A 12110-nucleotide genomic window follows, 5' to 3' on the forward strand; every position below is an offset into this window, starting at 1 on the left:
CTATGAAAAAGAAAAGCAAATATAATAATTTGCAAGACATATAATTCTCTCCTACATGATATTTTAAATCCCTGTAATATGGTTTCTGATTTAACAACAATCCCCTCTTACACTAAAGAGGAGTCCACTGCATGAGGGTAAGAACTTCTGTACTCTGTTCAAAAGTAAAAAGACGAAAAAAAATTATGAAAGCAGGGCTGCATATCAAGCCTGGGGAGAGACTCTCAGCTTAGGCTAACTTACACATTATTATCTCCTCATGAAAGATATTCTGATATAGTCTGAAGTAATTCAGAGAGGTTTCTCTTGATTAGCTAAAATCAGATGCATTAAAACAAGTAAGTTTTTGAAAAGGAGGGCACCGCAGAGAATTATAGAATACTCTGTGCAAAAGACCTAGCCTGCATTGGATGCCAGAGTAGAAATGTGGAAAAAGATGGGAGCAAAAAGTATCTGGGAAAAGAGAGGCACCAGAAAGTAGGAAGCAAACTCCTTCTTCCTTTCTCTCTCTCTCACATGGCATGCCACCCTTTTTAGGGTAACCTAAAAGACCTCATATTCTACTTGAGGTATTTAAAAAAACTTGTTGGCCTGGTTGTTTAAAAAAAAAAAATCTTTTTATGTATAAATATAGTGTAAATAATAAGCAACTGATTATATTAAAAAGTGCTGCAACCGTAAGTTGTAAAGTACTTATCTAAATAAATGAGTTAGTCTCTCCTTGCGGGAATAACAGGGAATGGGCAATGGGTGCACAACTGCTTCCATATCTTACCTCAAAAGTAGAGCCTTAGATATTATTTCTGTTAATTTCTCTCAAAAGCACGGCTTTATTAGCAGTATTATAAATAAAAACTCTAAAATAAGGATTAAGATATACAAAAGGTGTAAAGCAACCTACATATCAGCTTTCTGTATGCAAACGACAGCACAAGCAAATCTCTGCAACTCTCCTCCTGAAAGATCTTCAACATTTCGTTCTTTTAGATGGGTTAAATCTACAAAGAACATAGACACTGTGTTCAATGTTCTAAGTTTTATTTTACCTTTCTAGGCAAAATGTATATTGTACATCATTCTGAGTGTGAATGATATCTCAGTTGAAAATTGTGTTAACAAAGAATGTAAATACAACAATTACTAGAAATTTTCCCATTTATTTCAGCAATCTATATAAAAGGTATCTGTCTTTATGAGTTAAGTTCAGGGCCTATTAAAACATATACACAAAATAAACACTTACCAAGCTGTTGACATACAATTGCTTGTGTCTTTGTTTCATCCTTTCGGTCCAAAATAGACCCCACTGTCCCCTGTCGTAATATACCAGAAATAGTTAACTACTATTTTTCTTCAATATTAAAATGAGTTACAAAGTAAACCACGTTTAGTTGATACATCTCTGATACCTCCACAAATATGTATAACACATAAATTCCTCCTAAAGAGTAACTGACCTTTGCAGCCTTGGGAATCTGGTCTACATACTGAGGTTTGATAATGGCTTTTAAGTCATCTTCTAGAATCTTGGTAAAGTAATTTTGCAATTCGGATCCACGGAAGTAAGTCAAAATTTCTTGCCAATCAGGTGGATCCTAGAAATATAATTATCTGAATTTAATAATACACAATAATGCAAAAAGGATGACTTATACAGTTGACTCCTGAACAATATGGGTGAATTTTTTTTGATAATTACAGTAAAGTACCATAAATATATTTTCTCTTCCTTATGATTTACTCAATAACATCTTTTCTCTAGCTGACTTTACCATAAGAATACAGTATATAATACATATATGAAATGTGTAATTGACGGTTCTTGCTAAGGCTTCTGATCAACAGTAGGCTATTAATAGTTAAGTTTTTGGGAAGTCAAAAGTTATATACAGACTTTCAAACGTATGTGTGGGGGTCAGCACAAATAACACCCACACTTTGGTTCAAGGGTCAACTTTATATCCAAATAGAATCCTCTGGCATCTAAAGTTTAGATGGCTAACAGTTAAAGGAAACTCAGATTTGTCAGTTAAGAGCATTAACAGATCTTAATTAAAAAGGAGTTTCATCTATATATAGTTCCTCAGCATTAATTAATGAATAATGTTGAAAATAAGGATATTAAAAAAAATTATATCCTCCCCTTCAAAGTCGCATAAAACTGACCTAAAGTATTCATATTCATAAGGTGGTATACATACGTCATACTTTCCAAGATTTGGCTTTTGCTTTCCTGCTAAAATTTTTAAAGCAGTTGACTTTCCAATTCCATTAGTTCCAACTAATCCCAAAACTTCACCTGGACGAGGAATAGGCAACCTGTCATAAGTATATAAAAAAATAATAAAACAGGACTTAGGTAGAAAAAGCTACATAATATTAGGATCATGTATTTTAATGCACGTGCACTCCACACACATCCATTAATAAGCTAAGAGATATATGCCAGATATTATTGGCTATTAGAAAAAAAACAGCCAAGATTAACTAAACTGTTAATTGTTAGAAATGCATCCATGACCAATATTACTCCAAATTTTATTTTTCAATTTTCATTCAAGTCCATTCTAAAGTACTTCTCCTTTATATATAAGGCTAAGTTTTAATGTATAACCAAATGCTTTGGTACGAAATTGCATAGCAAGTGCAACCTCACACTGTTTTTTTTTTTTTGGGGGGGGGGGGCCTGCCATTTACTTACAAGGAGAAAAGTGCCACATGAACCAGAAATATTCCACTTCATTCTCCCTGTTGCAGTAGGCTCTTTAAAGCTGGCAGGTTGAGAAATACCTTTTTATTAGTAAATCTAGACTCCCAGATTCAAAATATCAGTGTTCAGCGTAATATTCTCTGTAGATGAGATTCATGGATAGAGAATAAGTTCCCTTAAAAGTTATTTTGGGGATAAGGGTATTATTAACAATAGTGATTCTCAACCTCACTTGTATATTTGAATCACCTGGGAGCTTTTACAACTTACTGAGGTCTAGATTTTGTATCTGGGGATATGATGTAATTCAACGGGGCTGAAACCGAGGTATTAGTTTAAAAAAAAAAAAATCCCAGGTAATTCTAACGTTAGCCAGAATGAACCACTGACATATACAGTTTGATTCTGTATGATGTTATAGTTTTGCATTTCTCTTTAGTGGATGGTTAATATCTTTTTCCATTTTTATATTTCTCTGAAAATTCCAAATGTATTTTACTTTTGACCGAAGGAAAGAGGAATGTTGACTTGAAAATATACCTGTGAAGTTTGAAGGCATTGGCACAATATCGATGTGTTGTTTCTTTTTCCAAGTTGCTTGGTAAATTGACAATTGATAAGGCGCCAAAGGGGCATTTCTGTTATTTAAAGTAAAGAATTTTGTGTTAATTTTTAGAAATACACATATGACTGGGGCGCCTGGGTGGCTCAGTCGGTTAAGCATCCGACTCTTGATTTCGGCTCAGGTCATGATCTCAGGATCGTGGGATAGAGCCCCATGTGAGGTTCCACGCTAAATGGGGAGTCTGCTTGAGATTTTCTTCCTCTGCCCTCCCCCCACTCAGGTGCGCTCTCTCTAAAATAAATGAATATATCTTTTTAAAAAAAATATATCTATATGACTAAAATGGATACATTAAGAATTTTTTATAAGCAATCTTCCAAATGTAGGAATTATGGGTCACCTGGCTGGCTCAGCTGGGAAAGCATGCGACTCTTGATCTTGGGGTCATGAGTTCAAGCCCAACATTGGCTGTAGATATTAAAAAAAACTTAAAAAAAAAAAAAAAAACCCACCCAAATGTGGGAATTTCACAAAGATATAAAATATTGCTTCACTTTCTTATTTACTTAAAAAATAAAAGTTGGGGTGCCTGGGTGGCTCAGTCGTTAAGCGTCTGCCTTCGGCTCAGGTCATGATTCCAGGGTCCTGGGATCGAGTCCCACATCGGGCTCCCTGCTCAGCGGGAAGCCTGCTTCTCCCTCTCCCACTCCCCCTGCTTGTGTCCCCTCTCTCGCTGTGTCTCTCTCTGTCAAATAAATAAAATCTTTTTTAAAAAAATAAATAAATAAAAGTTAAGTTCTTTGAAGGCAAGAATCATATTAGCTAATTTTCTCCCTTAGTGACTGGCATATTTTTAGACTTCTAATATGTTTTTAATACTTACTGAAAAACCTTAAAAAAATTGAGGGTTTTTTTTTCCCCTCTGTGTGTTTTTTAACATTATTAGATGAAGCTAAGAGGCAAGATAAAACACGGTTACTGAGTATACCATTCCATATTCAGTTGATGACAGATGCCCTCTCACTACTTCCTTCTTCCTGTCTTTGTATGCTTTCTTTTCTACTTTGTAGAGTCCTTTAAGGTCTTTATGGTTAAGGTTTAGTCCTTTATGGATTGTACCTTTTTGGGTCTATTTATGTCCCATCATCAGCTAGCATAATATTTGCACAGAGCAAGGATTAATGTCTTTCCATTGTGGTTTTTAACCATCTCATATGAAAAAGATGCTTTATATTCCAATTGAGTAAATTCACATTAAAAAAATTAATTCATTAATTAATTCAAATAACAGTTTATTATCAATCAGATAAATGTCCAAGAAACAAGAATGGCAAGAACTGGAAGGTTATTTAAGAGCATCAATGTGACTAGAAAAATTTCTCAGAGAAATTTATAAAGGTACATCCAAACAATAAAACCCCAGATTAGAGATCTGTTTAGCAGAACGGTTCAAAGATCTGAGGGGATCAATTCAAAAGTCTCTGTAGATAAAGATTTCAGTGAATTCCCATTTTATAAGTTATAAGAACACAGAGAATTAAAAAAACAATTCTTGTATTCTAACAATGTCATTACCACCCTCTAACCAAAACTATTAATTCTTCTTCACACAAGATAGTTTTCTGCCAATGGAGTTACCTCCATTTACAGAAATTTTCTATTATTGTATCAATGTACGTAAAATGTTTATAGGCTGCAAATCTAAGCTTCTTTAAATCTACAAGAAAAAAAATCCATACTGTTTCATCTATAAGGTACATTTTGTAAGTATCTTAGGGCTCAAGGGGTATATACTACCCCCACCCCCAAATAGATTCATCACATCAGTATCTTTTCAGCCACTGAAGTATACCCCAAAATTTGGGATCTCATTTTTCTATAGCAGTAAAGAAGAAAACAGAGTAGAAGATAATATATTGTTCAAAATCAGATCTCCAGCACCCGCAACATTGACAGGCATATAACAAGAGATTAGTAAATGTTTGCTGGCAGGAATGTTTCCTGATTATATTTTCAAAACAAGAGAAAACACTTTTAGATACCAACGAAATCTTTCTGGATACTTAACTAAGGATTCAGAAACAAATGTAAAATACACATAAACCTTATTAGAATCAGTTAACAGGGTGGTATCCATACTCTGGTAAAGTTCCTTTCTAAAAATATTATCTACAAATAAAAATACCTAAATTAAGAATTTAATGTACTGGTTCTTAAATATTGTTTATGAACTAAATCTGGAAATCTTTCATTTTAAAGTTAAAAGCCCTAACCAAACTATTCAATGCAACAAAAACTAACCGAGGTATTTTGAAAAATTACACTACTGTGATAACTGCAACAGAAGAAATGTATAATATAGCAGAAGCATTTAAGGATTAGGTTAAATTCAAACAATTTTGGCTGTATGCATTTAGGTATGATTTAAAGTTAAATATAGACTTGAAGGAACTGCATGTAATATGACTCACACTTTTTGTATTTACATTTCCAAGTACTTGTAAAGACATGGGAAAGAATGTCCTCATAAAAGGGTGAGAAAAAAAGGGGGTGAAAAAAAGAGAAATTAATTTTGGTTGGAATTGGCTTTCCAAAGTTGAGTACAGCAAGGATAACTTTTACATAGGGTGGTTTAGTTACTTCAAAAAGCAACAATATTAAGTATTAGATTATTGACAGAACACCATTTTCCTAAATTTACATTTTTAATTCACTGCTTTACATTTTGCTTCTTTAAAAATAGTTATAATGTATTCAGAATTTTCTGACTTCTTCAGGTTCCAAATTTGATCCCATAAATAAAATATCACTTACCTTAATACAAATACCACAACCAATACAAAGGGTTTCAGAAATCCATGCTATTTTGCTCTGGGGTGTAACCTCTATGCATAATTTTCCTGGCAAAGAAAAAGAGAGTTACGTTATTTTCCTTGGCATTCTAATTTTCTCAACATTGTTAGTTAGGTAATTCTGGTTCCAAATCTCCATACAGAAGCAGATTTTCAAAAACAAAGGCCACACAAAGAAATACAATTGAGACAACATCCTAAAAAAAATCAGTGTTTTGTGGGGATTAATTATAATTAGTATACATTAATTTACTACTGGGGAAGAAATATGCTCATAAAACTATGGCAGATTCTGAAAGCTTTATTTTTTAATTTTTTTAAAAGTTTATTTAAGTAATCTTTACCCCCACTGTGGGGCTCAAACTCATGACCCCGGGATCAAGAGTTGCATGCTCTTCTGAGCCAGACCGGTGCTCCCATAACAGTTTTATTTTTAAGCTGTCTGACCTGAATATTTAATTCACAATATATGCCTTGGAAATGGTAATGTAGAAAAAGGAATATAATACATTAGCTAAATCAGTGATACTCCGAAAAGCTATGTAGTCATTCAATATACACACGAAATTAAACTTGACATTAGGAATATTAATAATGGAATTTCTAAATAGCACGGTAGAATATAATAGATGACATCTAAAGTTTCTTTTAAGATTCAAAAAGCTTGGGCGCCTGGGTGGCTCAGTTGGTTAAGCGACTGCCTTCGGCTCAGGTCATGATCCTGGAGTCCCAGGATCGAGTCCCACATTGGGCTCCCTGCTCAGCATGGATCTGCTTCTCCCTCTGACCCTCCCCCCTCTCATGTGCTCTCTCTCTCTCATTCTCTCTCTCAAATAAATAAAATCTTAAAAAAAAAAGAAAAAAAGATTCAAAAAGCTTATACCTCACTAATATAGTAAAAGTAACAATTATCTTAACGTAACCCTTAAAGACTACCAATAATTCCGGATTGTTTTAAATTTATTTAATCTTGAAAATACAGCAAAAGCTCAAGAATCAGCCATTCTTAGTAAGCTATTCATTCTTGCTTTTTAAAATGAGAATACTATCAAAAACAAATATATTAGTCCTTTCTCCATGACTTAAATTATAGAACTTTTCTAGAACAGTAAGAATCTCGGTAACAAACTGATTTTATAGTCAAAATGAACTTTAAAAAATACTGATAAAAATACATTATTCTACCATTAACAAAAATAGATCATTTGGTCACAAAGCAGTAAAAGAAATTTAGAACAAAATCTGGTCTTATCCCTATATTTTAAAGAAACTAATAGGAAAAAAGTATATGCCTAGAGAACTATGAAGCCAATTTATTTCTTTTAACCTTCTCTTATCTTTAAATGATCCACAGAACAGCTTACCCATTCGAACCACAGGGCAACTCTTTTTGCACTCCTGCCGACATTTCTTAGGTTTACATTTGTCATGGTTGACGATAGCAATTCTTGTTAATTTATCCGCCATAATTCTAAGAAAGAATATCCAGCTCTTCTATTAAAGAAAAATTAACAAAATTATGGCACAGTCAATGCAATTAGTTACGAGAAATGAGTCACAGGCATTAAATTATCACTATATTCAGATATGATTATCTGTAACTACTAAAAAAAACTAGTAAAAGCAATAAAATAATTTAGTAAGGATGAAAAAACAAAATTTTACATATATACTACTAATCAGAAGATTCATATAAAAAAGAAAAAACATCATTTTCAATGGTCACAAAAAAGAAAAGATCTAGGAATCAAGTTAACAAAAATATATACATGTGAGGAAACTTTCAAACCATAACCGAGAAACATAAAAGACCTGAACAAACAGAATGACATACTGTCTCAGTTTTTATAATATAGAATAGTCAATACCAGAGATTTCAGCCTTCCTCAAATTTACACATTTAATCCAATTTCAAAGAAAAAAAAAAAAACCAGACAAACCAAAATGAAAGCTCTTATGCAAAAAGAATGGCTAGGAAAAGGAAAAAGAATAAAGGGGATGGGGAAACTATACTTGATGGACAAAAATGATATAATGTCTCCTAACTAATACTGATACCAGTGTGAGACAGTCCAATAAAACAGAATAGGAGCTGATGTGAAAAAGTAATACATAATAAAGATGTCTATTCCCTCCCTCAAATTAAGTATTATTTCATATCTTATTGGACTATTAATGATGCTACTAATGGAAGTTATTATTAAGGTTGTGACCATGATGTTGATTAAGGGGAAAAAATTAAAACTGCATTTCTCTGGGAATTTGTAATATGGCCAAGATGAATTTTATGCTAATAGCATTAATATGAAAAGAAGACTAAGGAACCATAAGTATAGACTCTGCTCACTTTTAAAGCTTTTATAAGTCTTAATAATTAACAGTGCCATCAATTATGCAACTAAGGTCAAAGGGAACTTATAAATCTTCTATAATATTGGACTTAGTGACAGACATCAATTTTCTCAGAATAGTGATTAAGGTAAGTAATTCCAAAAACTATCTTAAAATTCCAGGTTATTCCAGTATGTAATGGCAGAACCTGAAACCAAAAGACTACCCACTGACAAAGACAATCTGTTGGCCTTTTCTATCAAGGACTGTGATAATCAATTCTTTTTTTTTGACTGACTGCTTCCCTTTGTAGACCTCTGTCTTTCTCACACGCTGCAATACCATTAGGCTTGGAGAGGGATAAGAGAGCATGTTCCTCAGTGTTGCTCCCAGACTATCTTATCTCTCCCTCCTCACTAAAAAGTCAGCTTTTGCCTCTAGATCATCCAACTGCTTTAGTCATTCACTGACCATCAGATCACTCCCTTCCATTTGAGGACTTCTGCCCTTGGCTAATTTTCACTCTCTCTTTTACAGCTCCTGTCATAATTCTTGATTTCAGTATGTTCATAGATGATCTTTCTATTAATAGCCTGTCTTCTTAGTTCAGTAACCTCTCTCCTCCAGTGATCTTTCTTTCACCCTCCCTCAACCCCTCATTCCTTTGGTGAAATCCTTGACCTTCTTATTACCAATAACTGCAATCCTTTTATAACTTCCATTTCAAATACCCCATTCTCCAACCACCACTCCTATCTTTTCAGTTTACCCCTGTTGTACCCAACAATCCAACAACCCTTTGAACTCCCCCATTCCCTAGACCTATTGTCATTATCTCTTGATTCTACCACATTTCCACTGTCCCTCAGCTCTTGTATCTTCATGTCCCTCTGTACTAGCTAAAATTTTCTTGTCAATCATTTATACCCTTAACTACAATCCTGGTTACATACAACTCTTCACCTGCACACATAAAGCTGAAAATGGGTAGACAAAAAAGCAAAGCCATGCTGACTAGTGTCATCTCATGTGAACCCTTATGCCAACCAGCAATCACATTATATGTATTTCCACAGTGAAGTCTACTTGCACACTAAAAGACATCTACTAAGGGGAATATTCTAACAATTCTCTCTCCTGTCTTTCATATCATCAGTTATTCTTTCCATTGGCTCGTTCCTATCAGCATTAGCATTCAAACATTCTATTATCTGACCCTAACTTTTCCCATTGCTTTCTTTCTCCTTCCTTTTATAGCAAGACTACTTGAAAGAGTTGCCTACGGTCAGTACTCCAAATTTCTATGTATTTTTTCTGGACTCCATTTCAGACTTTAGTGCCCATCATTCCATCAAAACAATTTATCAGGTCATTGCTACTCTATACATGGGTAAAACAATTAGTTAATTAACAGTTAATTTACCTGAACACTTATTGCATCTGACACAAATTATGACTTTTTCCTAAAGATAGAAACCCTTTCTTAACTTGGTTCTGGGACACAGCACTAATCTAGTTTCCCTCCTATTTTCTTGGTCACTTTTCCTCATCTTCTAGGCTACTGAAAGTTGAGAGGTGCTCTAATACTTGGTCACATTTTTTATTTAGATTCATTCTCTAAGGTATTCTATTCTGATCTCATGGCTTTACATCCTATTTATATGCTGCTAACTCCCAAATTTCTCTCTCTAGCCAGGATACCTCTCCTAACCTTAAACTTGTATATCTATCTATTGACTACCCAACATCTCTTCCTGAAGGTCTAACACATCTCCCAAATTGAATTCCTGATGTCCCCACCAAAATTTGCTTCTCTAGCAGTCTTGCCCATTCTGTTAAATGACAACTCCAACCTTCCATTTACTCAAGCCAAAATCCTTGAAGTTATCTTTTACATGCCACAACAGCAAATTCTGTCGAATCTACCTTCATAAATCTGACCATTTCTCATCATTCTGGTCTAAGCCACCATTATTTCTTATCGGCCTTACTCTAATAGCTCCCTATCAGGTCTCTCTGCTTTACTCTTACCTCCTTCTACTCTGACTCTTGACAGTTCCTTCTCACTGCATTAGTCAGGATGATCCTTTTTAAGTGTAAGCCAGGATCATGTCACTCCTCTACTTAAAGTCCTGCAATGGCTTCCCTACTCATTCTGAGTAAAAGCCAAAGTCCTTAAAAGAATTAATGAGGTACTGATCAGCCTCTATTACTTTCTGATGTCATCTTCAACTACTCTAGCTCTTGTTCATTTTGCTCCAGCCATACTGGCTCCTTGCTATTCTTAGCACACGTCAAACATGTTCTTGCTTTAGGGCCCTGACATTTTCTATTCCCTCTGCCTGTAATGCTATTCCCCCTAGTGAGTTACAAGGCTCACTACTTCAAGTCTTTAATATTTATTTCTTAGCCTTTTCTAACTATACTACCAAAAAATACACCCAACTGCTTTTCTGTTTTCTTCTTTCCTGATTTGCTTATTCTCTTTAGCTCTTTCTACTATACCGCACAGCATATATTTCGTTATGTGTGTGTACATATGGTTTATGTACATATTTATCTTGTGTATATACATGTATTTACATACTCTTTCTCTCTACACACAATATTTTTCCCACCCCAAGTAAAAGATACTCCATCATGAGGGCAGGGATTTTTTGTCTGTTCAGCCCAGTGGCTAAACTAGTGCCCAGCACATCATAAAAGGTCAGATATTTCTGTTGAATAAATGAGAAAATGAATTTAGATATAGTAAATAATTTCTTATAGGTTATAGTGACTTCAGAAATACTGCCAATATTTCATAGTAACAGCTATCCACTAAAGTATATACCGGAAAAAAAAAAATCACCCAAGAGGACACTAAGTATTTATGTAATAAACGGAATTATGGAAACTAAGAGATCCACTCTACCCCCTTAAAACTTCTAAAAACTGGTCCAGTTTTCATAAAGACTAGAAGAGAAAGAAATTAAATGACTTCTGAATTGCTACAAAAAAGCTTTCACTCTAAGTGACAACTCCCTGAAAAGTGAAGTCTTTAGTTATTAAAATACAGCTGGACACCATACAAATTACCTGGTGAATGAATGTCATGAAGTCCCTTCTAGAGAATAAATCTTTTATCACAAACTTGCTGATGCTAAACTTTATTTCTGCCAAACTACTGAAGTGTTTCATCTGATATTTCAAACCATTTTAAAAACCAAGTGACTGAAAGACATGACTTACAGAAAAATAAAAACATACCAGAGATATTAATAAGCTGATTTGTATAAGAAACAGTGATAAATTATAATGCATTTAAGAATAAGGAATATAAATTCTTTGTAGAACTGTTCCTTTTGTGAACAATAATGACTAAATTTGTATATTATTTTCAAGAATTGAGGAGGAGGGATCCCTATTTCTTTTTCAATGAGATACAGCACAGTGAAGCCGCAGGAGGGAGGTAGGGGGTAGTAAGAGACTCCTGGAGACAAAGAGGAATTTGAAGATATTTCAGATCTGAAGACAAACTGTTCAAAATAGGTACTCAAACAATGACCCTCACAGTCATTCTTCCAGCTGGGAGTAAAAAAGGAAGTGAGAAGCATTATGGAAAGCATTTTCAGTCTAAGACCAAAATTATTATAACATCATGTGAAAGCAT

At 34.1% G+C, this 12110-nt stretch overlaps 1 protein-coding gene across 1 annotated transcript in view; it reads right to left on the bottom strand.

Moving 5' to 3' along the window:
* Nucleotides 1–12110, bottom strand: part of ABCE1 (ATP binding cassette subfamily E member 1) — a 31213-nt gene that overhangs the window by 17606 nt on the left and 1497 nt on the right. Inside the window, exons 2-8 of the mRNA XM_021679315.1 lie at nt 7492–7621; nt 6090–6175; nt 3251–3348; nt 2202–2319; nt 1458–1595; nt 1244–1313; nt 902–998 (exon numbers count right to left, since the gene is read on the bottom strand). Of these exons, the coding sequence (XP_021534990.1) occupies nt 902–998; nt 1244–1313; nt 1458–1595; nt 2202–2319; nt 3251–3348; nt 6090–6175; nt 7492–7594 (710 nt within the window). The 5' untranslated portion in view covers nt 7595–7621. The remainder of the gene's footprint in view (nt 1–901; nt 999–1243; nt 1314–1457; nt 1596–2201; nt 2320–3250; nt 3349–6089; nt 6176–7491; nt 7622–12110) is intronic.

The sequence above is a fragment of the Neomonachus schauinslandi genome, chromosome 2, assembly GCF_002201575.2.
Source record: "Neomonachus schauinslandi chromosome 2, ASM220157v2, whole genome shotgun sequence".
NCBI classification, from domain to species: domain Eukaryota; kingdom Metazoa; phylum Chordata; class Mammalia; order Carnivora; family Phocidae; genus Neomonachus; species Neomonachus schauinslandi.